General features: G+C 43.1%; 1 protein-coding gene across 3 annotated transcripts in view; it reads right to left on the bottom strand.

The window, feature by feature from the left end:
* robo2 (roundabout, axon guidance receptor, homolog 2 (Drosophila)) overlaps window positions 1-17,721 on the bottom strand; it is a 152,076-nt gene extending 134,355 nt beyond the window's left edge. For all 3 annotated transcript variants that reach the window (XM_063907472.1, XM_063907471.1, XM_063907470.1), the window contains exons 1-2: window positions 17,603-17,721; window positions 5,232-5,558 (exon numbers count right to left, since the gene is read on the bottom strand). In XM_063907472.1, the coding sequence (XP_063763542.1) occupies window positions 5,232-5,558; window positions 17,603-17,657 (382 nt within the window). In that variant the 5' untranslated portion in view covers window positions 17,658-17,721. The remainder of the gene's footprint in view (window positions 1-5,231; window positions 5,559-17,602) is intronic.
* Between the last annotated feature and the right edge of the window lie 608 nt (window positions 17,722-18,329).

Here is an 18,329-nt window from a genome sequence, read left to right on the forward strand (position 1 = left end):
GTAAAATAGTGCAGTGCTGTGTCCCGTGTTGTAGTTACAGAAATGATGTTGACAAAACCATCTCTTTTTACCGATTTCCCCTCGATGAGAAAGAGAAGAAGAGATGGCTGAAGTTGATACAGTAATTTGGATCTCAAATGATGAACAATAACAACAATAATAACAGGCTAGCGGTTACGAGCTAGCCAAACGTCAGATGTTAACAGTGTTGTGCATGAACTAGTTCATGTGAGTTCATTTTTCTATGAACTTTGAACTGAACTTCATCATTTTAACTAACTAACCCTCATCAAACCCTAAGACAGCTAAAGGACAATCAGCAACGCACAGCCTGTTTACATTAGATAGCTAGCGCTAGCTTCCAACCCTAAATTCACTAACCTGTCTAGCTATGTTTCTAAGACATGCCCGTGTGTTGTAACGTTGTGAGCAAAACGTGTAAAGTTGTATGTTACGCTGAAAACAACTAAGCTAGCTAACCCTTACCATACCCCAACACGGCTAACAGACAGTCAGCATCGCCCCGTGTTTACATTAGCTAGCACTACCAACAGCCTTACTTTCTCACCTCAACATCGTAGCTTTTTTTTTTCATTGAGGCCTGGACTTTTCCTGTTAGACTTCCACCTGACATTGTGCTCACTGATATCACCCTATTCAAATTATATGAGTTTAAACCCTTCTGAACATACTTTTGGATGTCAGTGAAGTAGGCTGTCACTATAAAAACTGACCGGTTCCTGTGCTGTAGTCATTGTAGTTTACGTGACCTAAAAATGCTGATGGACACGGAAGTGATTCCTAACGGTTCCTGACGTCACACTAGCCATGCCCATAAGGTGAGCCAAAACAGTGCCACGCTTAAACATAGACAAACATATTTAATACGAAATTAGAGTGCGCAATATTTGAGTTCCATTCCCTAACTGTATCATGCGTCATTAATGTGTCGCTTATGGTTGCGTTGTTGCTGCTTCTTTCATTAACCTTCATTATTTCTCAAGGATTTCAGCGCAGATTAAACCTCAGCCTACTGGGGTTGATGTGAGCGTGAGGGCAGGTGTTTGTGAGAGTGTGTTAGTGTCTGTCGATTGTGTGCTCACTGTCATTCCATTTTCTCATTTCTGAAATGGAGTAATGAGTCCAGATGAGCTTGTGAAAGGCTCTGCAGCGCGGCTCAGCCTGACTCCCCACCTGGCCTGCTCTTCCTGGCCTGTCCCTTTATTAGTTTCTCCTCATGCTGGACACAACAGGAACAGCTTGGTACCCTCCTCCTCTCTTCACCACCCACAGCTCTCCCAACTGTATTTTCTTGCTAATTACCTTGTTGTACGAGCACCAAATGCTACCTAACGATTCACTTAATTGCAGAAGTGGTACATTAGATGATATCAAAGGACCTTTTTAAAAGTCATCCAATCCCATTCCAAGCGGCATTTAGAACCAACCCAAGACATCTGTTTCATTTGCATTGTTAAAGGTTACAATCTGAGGGAAGCAGTAAAAGATACAGGTCTAGACCTGAAGATTATGTTTGTTGGTTCATTTGCAATCCTTCTCTGACCAGATACATACACAGATAACACACATGTCAGAGGGTCTGAGTCAAAATAATCAATTATAAGCGCAAGTTGTTACTTCTCAATGCTTGAATTTGGAGCAAAACACACGTGCTACATATCCACCTGAAAATATTGGGCTAATTAACATTCCTTGGGATCCTATGGCCCCATGTGTGCCTTGTCACACATACAGAGATATCTGCAATGCTAGCAATTTATTCAGCTGTGGTGGCTGCAGCTAGCATTTTGACACAGGCTTCACAATGATTTATGAACCTGCTCATTGACCTAGTTTATACTGAAAAGAGAAAAGGGAGCACATCTTCTCCTTTATGCGGCATATTCATCCCATGGAGCTGGCCTGCAGTCAGTTTTGGAGAGCAGGGGATGTTGAATGAGATTAGAGTGTTCAGATACCCTGTAGGCAACATGTTTACAGGTTTCGTATCTTCTGAAGTGCAGGACAGTGAATGCCTATAATGAAATGTGTTCCCAAATGCAGTCCAAACATTATCCTCACACTCTTAGATAACATAGGGCAGTTCATGCTCTTGCCCACCCAGTTGTGAACAATATCTGTTCAACATCCAACACTTAAAGGAGACAAGTGGGAAGACTAAACCCAGTAACAGCACAAGTCCCCCCACTCTGGCCCACATTAATAATGCAGAGGCACCTCTCAGAGGCCTCTTCCCCCTCTTCCTCTCCACTCCACCTTGCCTCCTCTTACAGAGAAAGTGGTGCCCAGCTTGATGTCCAGCATGCAGCCGTGCCGCTCTGCTCAGTCGACACCGAGTTCAATCTGTTTCAGAGCCACAATTAAATTATCTCGCCTGGGTCCTGCTCAACCACTCGTGAACGGGAGGGAGCAAAGGTGTGCTCAATACGAGGGAGGGAGAGGGAGGTGGAAGATGACGGATGTGGGGGGGGCATATCATACACACAATCCCAGTTCAGCATGGATATAGATGTAAATGCGGCTTTTTCCTGTGCGATTAGCTGTGGCTTAACAATCACTAGACGGATGTCAGGACCTGATAAAGCTAATCACTGCAGTAAGCCAATGCTGCAGGATTTAGTACCCCAGCCCCCCTTATGTTCCCCCAGCCCCACTGAAGACCTGGCTAAAAGAGGAAGCAGAGAAAGTCTAAGGCTCAAAACAACTGATCATTGAGAGCTCCATAAAATCTATATTAGCCTTATATCTGGAAAACAATCAAATACATAAAGAAATGGTCGTGGAAATGTCCATATCTGTATACCTCGGAAATACATTCATATATGATATACTTCATATATATTTTTATTTGATATTTGATCTCAAATTTAAAAGCCTATTGAAATGTATATTTAAGAAAGATGTATAGTCATAAAGTGAGGGGGGTGCACTCAAACAATGCAGATATAGCACCATGGCAAACAATAATGTCGCTTTGCTGATTCTGTCCATTCTGGGGCCTGAGGCCAGACACTTGATTGGTTCAGACTGCAATCCTGCAGATCAGCTTCAGGACATTCCTGCTCAATATCCTTTAAACTACTTGTCATTAAAGTTGCAACAAGTCATTAAAGTCTTATTGTAATACCCTTCAGGTGTATTTCCTTTCGTTTTTCTCCTCCTCAATTCACTCTAGTGCCTCTAAACGCTTTGATCCATCCATTTTCAAATTATGTTTTAATAATAATATTCTACTTTGATAAAACCTCATTCCACTCTCTGTCACGACATAATCAAGTAAAATAGTAAATGTTCTTTTTGAACTGCACTTGACCCACCAGCACAACCGTTTCCTTCACCGACACTCCATCAGTCAGGCCAGCACTGCTGTCATTCTCAAACATGTATGCCTCAGGTCGGGCCAGGTCAGGTCAGGTCAATAGAAGCTAAATTGTGTGAGGTAGTGTAGAGTCAATTTTCATGTTTGTTCTGTACGTAGAATTGCAAGATCGAACAGTTTGATAAACAATTGACTGTAGATTGGGAGATGGTTTATTTATTTAATTTATATTATTCTTTATTGTGGTATTTGGGTTTATCTACAGTAAGTGGCCATTACAGTAAGTTCATTGATGAAAGGAGACATAATTATGTCTGATTTGGAACCAAGGTCAGAAATTGCCACGGTATATTTCTATATCCCTGTTTACCAAAAGTGTGGCCTGGGGCTTTTGCCCTAGTCCTCTCTCTATCAAACCCAGTATCACTTATAATACCAATCATACATGTGCTCTTATTGCTTCACCTTCCTTATCCCCTTATCCCCAGGTTTTCTGACCCATCACCTTAAAGCCATTCAAGGAGTCAATGCTTCCATTCAACCCCCTCTGCTCCTCGACCCATATTACACGAGAGAGGGAGAGATAAACTGAAAAGAGAGGCTTAAAAACAGTATGAGAGGGGAAAATAAAATAATCTGGAGTCTTCATCAATTTTTCATGAATTTTCATTTAGACTGGGAGAGCCCCTCTTACAGCAATCGATAGATCAAGCTGCTGTCACGCAGTTAGCACCTGGGGGCCGCTGGGAGGCCCTCAGGAGGGCAGGGGACTGAATCAGAGGCGGAGACCCCCCCCCCCCTTCAACACACTAAGTCATAACAAACCGAAAACCCATCTTACTACCACTGATCATTTAATTATGTTACAGGTTCTCCTAAAAACATTAAAGATTTAAGCTGTTTTCTTGTATGTTCACAACAGTCATCAAACATTTTATCAACTAAAAGGCTGCTTGTCTCGCATTTGTCTCTAATGACTCCACAATGCCTGAAGATCATAACCACTGAAAACTATACGCATCACGTGAAAAAAGCACATATTATAGTGGGATTAATTTATGGACCTAGTCCCTGTTTGAGACACAGGACACCCCAGTTAAAACAACAAACCAACATAAGGGCACAAAGACTTTACAGTGCACCTTATGGGCAATTGAGGTGCCTAGGAGCCACTCCATAGGAAGCCCAGCCTGAAGCCTATAGGGGGAAGGCTCATCTTCAAAGGTAATTTGATCCACAGCTCAGGTTCTGCCTGTCGATGTTCACTAACACAGCCCTGGCAGCTTGTGTCAAATGTCCCACAGGACTTTGATCGGTGCCTGTCGTTCTACCCCCACTCACCTGTGGGAGACCCATATCTACCATACCATCATGTCTCTCTCATATAGTCTGAGTGTTTGCAGACAACTTCAATAAAAATCCCTTGAAGTAAAAAAAGGATCACATTTAATTCAAGTGCTGTTTGGAAGAATTATTCTGCAAAACTAATTATTCCACCAAACTCAATGTGAGAACAACTCTGAGCTTAACTGTTCCTTTCAGACCTACAGGAAATGATTGCAGTGTTTTGTATAACAATAGAGATCACAGAAAGCAAGAAGAAGTCAATGCTTAAAAAGGGTTATTTCAGTTTCCTCAAAGTAATTACTGATTTGTTTACCGTTATTCCCTTCAGTAGGGACGGCAGTTCACATTATGAATAAATGGAAGAAAGGGATAATAGATACTTCTGACAGGAAATGTTAAAACAGTGACTCTTAATTGTTTCTGGCGCTTCATGTAAATCCAGTCCTTCCATCATCGGGAAGCAGACAATTTTTGAATTAAATGAGCAAACTCATTTTAATCAATGCCACAAAGCAAATGAAGGAGAAACAGGAGACTGACTCACATGCTACTTCCAAAGATGCGTTGCGGCTGACGGCTTCTCCCAGGTAGTTCCGGGCCACACAGACATAGGCTCCTTCATCTGGTTTGCTCCGTCGTCCATGAACGATGCGCAGGAAGAAAAGTGAGCCACTGGGCAGCAGCATGCGGTGAGATCGTGGGTCATCTTTGTCCGTTTCCACCCGCTCTCCATCCTTGTACCACTCCACTGTCGGGGTTGGCCGTCCCTCAGCTTTACAGTTGAGAGTGGCGGGCTCCCCTTTGGAGACAATCAGGTCAGAGGGGTGCTCCACAATCCGGGGTGGGGAATCCTCCTGGCGCAGACGGGATCCTGGAGAAGAAATAAGAGATACAATTAGTCAAGGAATATTAGCATGAAGAATTTAAGCCTCATTTTCCCAGTTTGAAATGTTAAGTCAGAAGCCTCCCCCATTAACATATTAGCTACCAGACCACTGTTTGGAAAATAGGGGAAAGATAAGGGTTACATTAATAAACACAACTCAAAGTAGCATATTACATATCCTGTCTTGCTAAGCCTCAGGATAATACAGAAGGAGTTACAGGATGTTGCACAGGTGCATTGTTCATTTCTTTAATTAACTGAAATAAATATGTAAAAATAATATAATAACTGCCTGGATGTGAGTATTTGTAAGCAAAACTATGAATACATGAATAACAAATTTCCACTAAATAAAACCACTGGTTTGAAACTGAACAATGATCTGCATGAAATACAGAGTGCAGCTGCCTAAGAGGTGTTCTTTTGAGAACTTTGTTTATTGTAGTACTTGACCGGTTTACTTGACCGGTTTACCAACGCAACTAACAACTGCTCAAAAATATCCTGTGTTTTTTAGTTGTGTTTTTGAATGAAACAATACAAATCAAGGAACAAAACTGTTTTAATAACTTATATTAAAAAATATATATTTTACCCAGTGCCATGGCTATGCAAAACAGGACAAACAGTGGTTAATGGATTTGTGAATTGAACTAAACCAGAGCTTTATTGGGTTAAAAGCATTTTAAAGAAACATGTATTGGAACCTTTAATCACTGTTTCAGCCCATGGAAAGCCATCTGCTCTCCTCACCCCTATGTGCTAAGGCTTGTTGGTAATTGGGCCCACGGGTGAACAGTGAGTGTAGACATACAGCCATCTTACATCCAAACAATACACACACAAATTCTATATTTGGTTTTCAGTGGGGTGTAAACAAGTCCACTGTTGTAGACGTGCACATGTGACGTGAATATGAACACCAGGGTTTAGACTAATGTCAAATGCTAATCCCCTGTGGCGGAAAACCTTTGCCCACTCCTGTTTATTAGGGCTTGCAGTGGGTGAGCTCTGGGGTCTGGCAGCTGAGATAATGGTCCCCATGTCAGAGTGCCCTGTGTGTCTGTGACCCAGCTCTTAAACATGGAGATAAGACGCTGTAGGCCACACACACACACATTTACATCACAGAGGCCCTGGGAACCATGCAACAATCAAAGAGTTTGATCCAGCATCAAACAATCAAAGGCACAGTGAACGGAATGGGGGATAAGGCAAACTTTTCCAACAGCCTCTCCTTTATCCTCTTTCCTTTGAACCACATTCAATACCCCATCAATAACTCTGATTCTGTTGGCAGCAAAATGTTAACCAGCCAGTGTTTTTATTAAGTAGAGTGCTTGGCCCTTTGTCTTAGAATTAGTTGTTGCAGGTGTGTGTGTGTAATTAAGCTGAGTTGATGACGGTGCCCTTCCCCGGGGCAGTGCAGTGGGATAATGGGCAATGCCTGCTGCACATGAGAGCAGTGTACCACATACGCCTTTGTGCTAAGGTAAGGGCTAATTTCAACATGGAATGTATGCAACACAGTGGTGGCTGCAGCTCTTTGTTTTCATGGGTTTGCACATGTTCCACTACCCCTTAGACCTGAATCTCTAGGGAACACTGAGACACACCGTACCCTGGTCTTTTGCACTGATCAGCACAAAATACACTTCAAAGACTCTTGAGAGTGCACACAGACATACATGCACACACACTCTGTAAATGTGCACTAGTCCCCCACTAGTCTGGCATCAAACATTGGCATATTGACCCCGGAACAGGAGGTGGTCTGTTCTCTCTTCTTCCTAATTTGGGCTAATTCCCTCCATTTCCCCCGTCATTGATTAGTGATCAGGCCTGGTGTCATCCTCTAAGTGGGGCCAGAGACAGGGGTTTGTTGTAGGGAGGGGTAGTGATATCCTGATATCCAAGTGCATGATCTTATCACGATGGTAAAAAATCTGAAGATAGACTATTGGTAGTCTAACAAAAAAAACCTATAGTATGCTGCTGTTGATGGCACTTTTTACCAAATCCTTTTCAGCAATGGTAGGCCACAGGGGCAAGCAGTCTGTTTCCCTGTCAGCACAGGGGCAGAGGGGCAACTTTGTATTCTGGCAGTAAGTGACCTAATAAATGAAGCAGTAATTAACACTGTGACATTGATAAATGGAGGGCGAGATAAAGGACAGACACGGAGACCCCCATCTCCCTCAGATGGAGTGTCAAACGCACATTTATTCTTATCTCATTGGAGCATCTGCTTCCCTTATAATCCACACACCCCGCGGTGGCTTTCCACTAAGGCCAATGCGCATGCACAGCACTAAACTGTGGCGACTCTATTCGATTTATATCAGTCTAATTTCTTTAAATCCAATTTGTATTCCAATCTACTGCCTTCTAATCACTTAAACCTTGAGTTTCCATCTGCTCTCCTCTTTCCGGTGGAAATGAAAAACAGCAGATGCCTCTACAATTGTCCTTTCACTGCCAGAAAAAGCTGAGCTGGGTGCACAGAGGGCCAGACGTGACTGGACAGTGTCCTTCCTGGGTAAACGTAGTCAGGTGTAGAGGTAGAAAAGGTTAAAAGCACATCCATATGCCATGAAATATGTTTTTAAAGAGGCTCATCAATCTTAATACTGAATAAGACAACATGTGAACCCTAACGGTTGATGAGCAAGCTTCACTTAAAAAGCAACAATAAAACCATAGTATCATCATGTGTTTTTTGTTTTTTAAACTGGCCCTCATGTGGCTCCCACATCATAGAGATGCTGCCCAAGAAGGTCAAATAAAAAAGACATGTATGTATGTATGTATATATATATCCATATATATGTCTATATATATATATATATATATATGTCTATATATATATATATATATATAGACATATATATACATACAGACATTGTTCAGGGGGGGGCGCTTGCTCTTGCGCTTGACTCAGAGCGCGGATCTCGAAAACACTATTTTAGAGACCCCCCAACATTTCCCAAATCATGTTTTCGGGGGATCTCGTGTCAGTTTCAGGGGGTCTCGGATCCCCCGAGTCCCCCCGTAGTTCGGACACTGCATACAGATATATCCCCGCTGCCCTGGCATCAGGCCGAGCTCCTAACAAAGTCAATTTTCAGCTTCCTATTGGGCCCTCTTTCTCACTCTCTTTACGGTAAATGGGCTTTCTGTTGCCCTTTTAATGCGATCATTGGTGCTGTGCAATCAAGTGCTCTCTGAGCTGAGGCGAGTGCACTTCACTGGGTCTCAGGGCACAAGCTCCAATCAAAATGCTGTGTTTCCCCCTGCCTGCAATAACACCACCATTACTTTTCACCACCGCTGTGCAGTCATCCTCTCCTGGAAGAGAGCAGGAACCAGAGAACAAACAAACAAGCACAGACAGAGAATGAGATCAGAGAGGGATTACTGAACCCAACCCTGATTCTTTTCTGCCTTTTTACTTTCGGAGTGCTTATGTCAGCTTCAGTGCCATCAGATGCAATTTTGCAATGCAGCTACCCACTAAATGTGAGGTTTTACAGCATTCAATGCATGCCTGTTATTTTTCACATCCCAAATAATGTATTTCACTTCACATTAAGACACAAAAACGTGCAAAAGCTGATCATAGTTAAACAAAAAAAATAGGCCACAGTTGTTGGTCAAATCCAGGATAAAAAGCACCACTTAGCTTGTCACAACAGCTTCTTTCCCCTCATTCTTCTGACCACACACATAGAAGAGCTCTTTTCTATTATCATTGCCACATATTTATTCATGTGTGCAACAGAAGGTCAGGCCTTTCATGATCTTTTTGTAATTATTTTTATTAGCTCCCAGGAGAAATTCTACCCCACCAACCAAATCAATACCCCCACCAGTCTCGGCCAGAGCATAAAAGGAAGGGCTCCCCAAAGAGATATTAGTTATTCTGCCAACAGACGTGTGCACTGATCACAGGTAACCCACGGCAACCTCGGACTACAGCAAAAAGTTCAAATCACGGAGGCTCCATAAAACATCAAACATGAACCCCAAGGTCCAGGCCAGGACGCACTAGAACTATAAAATGGAAACTGAAATGGCGGACGCTTAAACCTAGCAAACTGAGTGAAGACATAAATGTACTTAAAAGAAAAAAAACTGGGGGAAATTTAAGGAGGAATGAATTATGCATTACATCCATGTTGTCCATTCTGAAATATATTATCCTTCTGCCCTCCACTTCTGTCTCTCTCCCTCCCATTCCATCTCCTTCCCTCTAGTTTTATCTGCCTCCCCCTGCCAATATCTCTCCGTCTCCTCCACTTGCTCCCTGTCCCCATCCTACCCGCTGTGAGGGTGACAGAGTCATATCCGTCATGTCATCAGAAGGGAAATGTGAGACAGCAGCAGGGGGGAACTGGGGGTGGCGATAGAATGATGTTACTGGCCGTCCTCGCCTCTGCACTGGCCTGCTGCTTGACACTTGCAGGCAGCGCGTTCTGCACCTCGGATTCATCTTCTTTACCGCTGGCTGTCAGTGGCGTCACACCACATGAGCTCCACTATACCCCAATACCAGATGTACAGCCCATCTCGGCGAGGTGTCCCAAAGACAACCTGCTGTAGTCCAACCCACTGCCACTGGAATACACAGAGACATTCTTACAGTGAAATGAAGGGTGTTCACAGGTGCTGAGCAGATTTGTCTCCTGTTGCAAGACAGTGAGGGAATATGAGCTCTATTGCTATCTAGGAAGCTCACATGATGGGCAGTGTTCCACCTCAGTGCTCTGCATACTACCCCCCTCCTCATTTCTGCCAAGATCTATACTCTGAAAGCATACACAAGGGTAATTCTAGGAGCTGTCTGCAACCTCTCACTGCATCCATGCGAGCCTCTAACAAATATCAGATAGAATTCCACTTTGAGTGTATTTCGGGCAGTGATGTGGCGGGGTTGTATTGACTCTGCAACTGTGTGTTTGCCCTCTCTACCCCATGCAGATGGAATATATAAATAGATTACTGTGGGAAACAGAATATCTTATTTTGCTGTGGAGGGCTGATTCACATATTGTGCATTTAAAGCAGTTTCCACCTTGTTTTTTTCCTGACACTAACCCCATTCTAACTCTTCAGTCTACTCTCAGTGGCCAAGAAATGAAAGAATGATGTCTTTTTTTTCAGTAAATGGCCTGCGACAAAAGAGCTGAGATTGCTGACTTGAGACTAAAGCAGAACATGAAAACAACAGAAAAGCAGTTTAGACCTCTTTATAGTGAGGTGCAATGCGTTGACACAGCTTGCTTTATATACCTGGCCCTGGTGTAAGGAGTATGGCACCAGCTCTGTGGGACTGTCAGGCCCATGGAAGGGACACTAAACTGTGTGATGCAGATTAAATGATTTCCGATACCGGGGCCACTCAAGCGTGTACCTCGCTGCACCACCCTGCCTTTTGCAACCCTCTCTCATCTCCTGCACATCCCTCTGAGCAACCATTTTCTTTCCAGTCTCTTCTTTGTACCAGTAGCCACTTGCTCCATCCAGCAGTGCTCATCAGTAGAAAAACTATGGCACAATTTCCTTTGTCACTCTAAACTCCTTAAAAGTGCTAAAAAAGAATCAGACAAGCAAGCGGCAAGGTTCTCAAGATATCTGTGTGTGTGTGTGTGTGTGTGTGTGTGTGTGTGTGTGTGTGTGTGTGTGTGTGTGTGTGTGTGTGTGTGTGTGTGTGTGTGTGTGTGTGTGTGTGTGTGTGTGTGTGTGTGTGTGGACACAGCTGGGCGCAGAATTTCACATCAATTCCTTTCTTTCAAGCCATGCTACTCCAAACAGTTCCTACTGAGGTAAGTGCAATGAAATGAATGGCAACAATTGATTCTCCCTCAAGCATTGTAATCTCTTTACGTGCATTGCTGAGCTGCCCCAGTAGATTGAATGGGGCAAAATAAATATGTGCTTTATTGCTTTAGAAATGAAGTAGACAGGGAGGGATGGGTGGAGGAGAAGGCCTTCAGGTGACCATGATACACTGTGTTGAAAGATGAGTGGATAATTGGAGCTGTGCTGCAGGTGCTGACCTGTAGTGAACACATTGCAGTGTCGCTGCATGCCAATGCGGGCAGCCACTGCAGGGCTCTTCAGACTCACATCATATGGACATAAGAAAAAGGAGTTGTAACCACACAGCATCCAAGTGATGGACTCAGAGAGCGGAGTGGGGTAATGAAATGGCCCTTATAGCTCTGTGGCTTTTTTAAGGTGCAGCATTCCCACTCAAGATGAGATTTATTAAATGTTTATTCCATGGGGCACTTCATCTGGTCTGGCTTAAGGTGATAGGGTCAAGAGCAAGTGCAGTAAATGGATGAAGGACTCATTCAATTTACTCATGCTCATAAATCCATGCTAACACAAAAAAAAACAATGCGCTTTGATGGTTATAAATGGTGCTCACAAACACATTCACACACCCAGTTTTATAATTCTACCACTGGCTGGCTGTTACAGGGCCTCTACATGACAAATGCCCATGAGCAGCCCTGCAGAAAGAATCATCACCATCCTGGAAGTGGAACTGTAGAGTTCAAACGTTCAAGGATGCGATTAAGGCTTTTTTCCTACCCGCCACAATGGCTGTGACACTTGGCCCGTGCCACGTTCCACACTGAGTCTTCAACCACAAAGCCAGTCTCAACAGGAGCCATTATATACAGTAAATCAACTCACCCCTGGCCATGGTGGCTCGGTTTACAAAGCAGTATGGTGCCATGCTGCAGCTGCAGCGGGGAAGGAACAAAAAAAGGATTCCCATAGCACTGAGATACAGTGCAGGCCCTATTACTTACAAACCATTGCATTATCTATTAGCACAAAGACAAACTGATTGCAGGTTTTTTTTTAAACATTGCCAGGGAAAACAATGTCTTAAAAAAAATAACATATGTTTTAGAAAATGCTTGGAATATTGGCATATCCCACAGGCAAAATATTAGCATCATACAGTTTTTACAAATCTTAAAAGACCCCCAGGTTACAGAAGTGTCATCACTAAAACACTGGTTTGACAAGTGAGGGTGTATAGTTTGGAGGTGTTGCACGTCTTTGGTTTTAGATCCCCCAGGTGGGAAGAAAAGATACCGGGCTGTCATGGCTGGGTGATCCATATAAACCAAGCCAGGGATGGTAATAGTGGAACTAGACACTTATTCTCTGGCTCCACCTCCCTGAGCGGCATTACAGCTGCACTGGACAACTGCTGTGTGTGACAGATGTGTGCTCGAGTGTCATGCTCTGGCTGTCCATCTTCGCCCGTCTCACCCTGAGAGACAGCTCATGCATTTTTATCACCGGGCCTGACCTCATCTTTAAGACACTGAGATCAGGTACAACTGTCACACAAACTCTTCACAATGAGAATACGCAGGTATGTTACTGACTGGAAAAAAGGGGGAAGAAAAAAAACATGTGTGATAAAACTAGAAACTTTCAATAAACAGTGAATATATACAGTGTGTATTTGATTTATGTGTATTTATTAAGATACTTTTATTTGTTCCTTTTGCTAAATAAATGCTTGATGCAACCACTGTCCCTTCATGTCTGCCAGTATGCATTTGTGTATGTATGTATGTATGTATGTATGTATGTATGTATGAATGTATGTATGTATGTATGTATGTATGTATGTATGAATGTATGTATGTATGTATAGTTAGTGGCATGTACTTCTCTGAGTCATTCAACCTTGACATCCCTCCCTTCTATCTAAAGGTTGCTGCGATACAGCCAATCACAGGGCAGAGTGAGGGCGACGGGATACAGAGTAATTAGACGCTTCCCTAAACACGTCGTTTTCGGTGCAGCGTGCAACATAAAAACACTGATAAGAAAACACATGCTGTCTCTTCCAGCCAGTTAAAGGCATCACAGGAATTTAGTGAACTCAATCCTGGCTTCCGGTCTGCATTTTGGGCATGCTCTTAAGTTAATCGAGTTTTGTGGAGATAACAATGCTGGTCACATCCACGCTGCAGCTGAGTAATCTGTCCTACACACACACAGGCTGTATAGTAACGGCTGGCAGGGTATTTGCAATAGATCAATAAAGGTTCATTCACTATCTTCTTATCATCAGGGATTATAGCGGTAATTAGGTCCATGTCTGTTTCTGTCTGTTGGCCGGCCTTAATCGGCTGTTTGGGAAACAGAGGCAGCAACAGAGCAGAGCAGGGATTATATATGTGTCTTGGAGGCCCAGAGGGGTAAGCACAGGTGTGATCCTGTATGTGCAGGTGTGTGAGACAGGTGAAGGCCCTGACTGCTTGCTGTACTTCATAGTCAGCACGCTCAATTCATCGTATCACTCCTCCCCCATCTTTCCCCTACCTTAACACACACTCCCACTATATTGCCATCACAGGTGTACAACAACCCCCTCACTGTTTGAATTCCACCCTTATGGACAACCCCAAGGATGGATAGTGTATTATTGTGTGAGAAAGGTGGGTCTGGGTTAGTTTGGAAATATAAATCAGGTGTGGATAGTATACTAACCCTGCTTACACCTCTACCTCTGCTTTGATCTCTTACCCACTTTTTGTTTCTTTAAGCAAAAGCATCAAAGCATTAGCACTTTTTCTGCTCTGTAAATGCCACGAGTATGCTTGGCTGAGGCTTAATAAAGCGGAGGTAAAACAGGGAAAACTACCTCTGATCTGGCAGCAGAATCAGCCATGTGCAAAGTCTGACGCTGACATTTTCTCTCTCGCTTCAGCACTACGAAATTGTAAAGACATTAACCAGCGTGATCCGAGAAACAACTAGGAATCCTTTTATTTTTCAGTGATCACAGAGCAGTACTTTGGACTTAAAAGAAGTATGCAGAGCTCAAAGTCTATTCTCTTCAAACCTAAACGTGTGTCGCCAATCAAGTAACACACATACACACAAAAACACACAAGCAAGGGCCTGAAACTAAAAGTGTTCATCTCATTCTCTGTTCACTGGTCATTCACATTTAATACCACCACCTTTGTCTTTATCCTCCACTCATATTTGGCGTTAATCAAAGAATAAACAGCAATTCACCATGATGCAGAGGAAAGCGCTTAACTCGAACAGTGATGAGACCGCGGGAGACAGTAGAGGGGAGCTTCCTCTAGATCTCACATGAAGGTTCATCATTACAGCACTCCTATTCCAGCAAATGATCCGCAATTACAATAACGCTGCCTAAACGCTGCCAACTCGAGCAGAACAATCACATTTGGGGCGAGACATTGCGATGGCTCTTACAAAATGACCTCAGCCCGCCTCATCATTCACCTAGACTGTTTTAATCTGGGATTACTTACCATTATAGGGCAGTACTTTAAACCTCTCTCATTCAATCATGACCATCAACAGAGCTGTTAGTCTTCAGTGTGCTTTTGTTATAAAGCTTTATTCTCGCCATTTCCCTTTAAAATATTGTGCACTCTTCTCTCACTTTTGTACTTGATTACACTCAGTCCGTCTCTCCCTCCCCTTCTTCTGTCCCTAACACATACACAACCACACTCCGGGTTTGAGTTTCTCTTGACTCAGCATTACTGAAACCACAGCCCTGCTGGCATATAGAGAGCTGTGCACTGTCTAGGCCACCAAAGACCCCAAGTCGTCTCCATAGCCTCTTAGACAGATTTAAGACCATATTTCAGCACCTCTCAGTATGTCACTCGGGATGGATGTGATGTCACCGGCTCCTACATCAGACACAAGCATGCAGGAGGTCTCAGAATAGCAATAAGGTCAGGAGTGCATGTCCACTATGCAAAGCATGTTCTAATCCAGCTTCAAAAGCAGCATGCTGGAGTTTAAGAGATAGCCAGGCAGCTGCTGACTGATGTATTCCTGGAAAAAATATTCTACTGCAATCAATCTGATTCTTAAAGTGTTACCCTGTTTTCAGATGCACAATCTCTTCCAGCCCTGGCAACAACACCCAACACACACTCCCTCTATTCTCTCTCCATCTCACCTTTTCTCTGCTTTCCTACACACCAGCAGTATTAATCACAGCACACCAAACAGTGCCTGACGCCATTCACAAGGCTTGGCTTTGTTGGCTTTGCTGCCCAGTGAATACAACTCCAGACCTTTTTGTCTGCCTAAGTGGACTCTTAGAGGAAGCTCCTCCCTTCTCCAAGGACCCTCAGATTACCTCTGAAAAGGGCTGGGTGATGGGTGAGTTCTGCTGGGGGGAGAAGGACAGCAAGGAAGAAGGGGAGGAGGGTGACAGGCAAATGATTGGGAAGATGCACTGCTCCCAGGGAGATTTGCACCCTCTCCCTCTGGACAGCTAGCAATGCCATCAGCCATTGCCTAGCAACCAGTGGGTTTGGCTCAACAGAGTGAAAGACACCAAAAAAAGGTAACAGGAAAGAAAAGAAAGATTTCATTCCTGGCAGAAAGGGGACTTGATTTGCTACCTTCACAGGGCAGGAGAAGCAAAACTCGCAGCTGTAAAAAAACAAACCAGTAGTTGACAGGTGAAAGAAAAGAAAAATGGGCCCATGCAGGCAGTTGCAATCACTGACAACAAAAACTTGGCTTTGCATACTGCTAAGTAGTACACACAATACAAAGCAAACATGTGTGAATCATCACTCACAAGATAGTGCTGATATAAGGTTCAAGTATGTGTTTAGTCAGGATTATGATTTCCTCATTCAATAATCACAAGCCCTTTGTGTGTGTGTGTGTGAGACACAACCATGAAAAGGTGTGTCCAATTCTAGAAGCACTAAAATTCAATCAGACTTCAGGTTTATGCATGTAAAAGCAATACATCTTAATCCCCGCCATCATTCCACCAGTCACAGGTTGGACCAATCGCCATTTCCGTCACCTCAGCCGTCCTATTTTGATGATTGATGTGAGTCATCACATTAACTCTGCAGTCCAGGCTGTTATAATTCCTGCATTAAACCAGTTCTCGTGTAGGCCAGTGAATCCCAAGAAACCTCATAAAATCGCAAAAAGAAAATATGCTGACTCTGCGGATGATAGGAAGAAGATGGCTGAAGAATTGGCCGCAGAAATTAAACAGCATCAATCTCGTTTGCATTATTATTAAAGTTTAATCAAACAAATGAGAAAAATAAACTGGGGCAGTGGCCCGACTGGATTTAAGCCGGTTTTCACGTTGGTGCTTAACTGCTGCAGTGAAATCCTAAAGGGAAATGACCACAGCAGCACCATGTACTACAGGGCAGAGCCAGGGAGATACATTTTGCCAAACATGTCCGAACCAGTTAACCTCCCATGTACAGGTTTGAATTAATTGATGTTGAGTTAGACTACTTTTCATCATGTATCAGCTAAATACATAATCAAGTTTGGGAATGGTTTGCCATAATCAAAAAATAATTATTTATCAACATTGTCTCCACTTCTCCATTACAGTCATAATCAGAAGCTATACTTTAACATAACCTGAGAATGATTCATAAAGAGTTTCACACGGAGCAAAAACACTGGAAACCCATTGTTTATAATACATTAAAAATGTTACATTATTCAATTATATTTACTTCTTAGAATGCACTGATGTTGCTTCTTCTATTTGTTGCACAAGAACAACATCAGCTAATGCCACATATTAACCTCCTGAGTCGACCATTAAACTGCATTAACTTAAAGAGTCATATGTTGAATTCAGCTGATTGTTCATGTAATCAATGTGTTAACTACATGACAAAAAACATGTAATGGAAATTATTAATTTAATATAATTGAATAACTCAATAAGGATGCCCGATGTAACAACAGGTAAAAAGTAATCCAATATATTTGCCGAGTTAAAAGTCTAATAGAAATTCAATGATTAAATGAAATGTAATGTTTCCCTTCACTCCATAAATCCAATAACATACAAAACAACTTTGTTTATAAATCAAAATTAAGTAAAGAGACGAAGGGCAGTCTCTATGAAGTTCTGCCCAAACAGCTAAATATTACAACGCCCGTAAGAAGTACTTTAATACAAAACACGTTAGGCAACTTACCATCAACTTGAAAATACAGTAATCCGCCAACAAGGATGAACGCTAGCGGACCCATACTAGCATATTACACATCCACGGCGGGCGCACAGATTCCTCGAATTCGCTGCAACAAAAAAAAAAAAATGTCCGCAATGACAGTCTACTCCGTGTTTGTGGGAGTTACGTAAAGGTCCTAGTTACTGACAAAAGCCAGTTTCAATGTCCACAAATTGAGAGGCTCCATTTCAAAGCATGTCACCCGGAGCTGCTCGGGGTGTTCATATCCAGCAAACCTTCAGACCAAACTCTCGGAGTATTATCCCTGCTTGCCCCGCGAGTTCATCCGTGCTATCAGCTATTTCTCCTAGATGACCTACTGCACACTCCAAAGCGTTGAGAGGCTGTGAGAGGAGAGACTAAAGCTACAGTATGTCCACACTTGAAAACAAACGCAGGCTGGTCTCTTCCACGCAACTCCTCGGTTCCTCGGGAAGCGTCTCTGGCACCTTTCAAATGTTCAGCAGTCTCCACTGTTCAACACATGGCTCGGCTGAGACTCTGTCTGGAAACCAGCCTTCAGCTCTCATGCATTCCCAAAAAGTTGTTTTATTACAACGGGAACCAGCTCCCAAAAGACCCATGTGCTTAGCCTGGGATAAAAGCACTGTAACAGTACAGTCGCACTACAAGTCAGTCCAACATCCTCCTTCTTTCTCTCTCTGCGTTTTGATTTCAACAGCTCTGCCGC

This window comes from Eleginops maclovinus, chromosome 18, assembly GCF_036324505.1.
Source record: "Eleginops maclovinus isolate JMC-PN-2008 ecotype Puerto Natales chromosome 18, JC_Emac_rtc_rv5, whole genome shotgun sequence".
Taxonomy (NCBI): domain Eukaryota; kingdom Metazoa; phylum Chordata; class Actinopteri; order Perciformes; family Eleginopidae; genus Eleginops; species Eleginops maclovinus.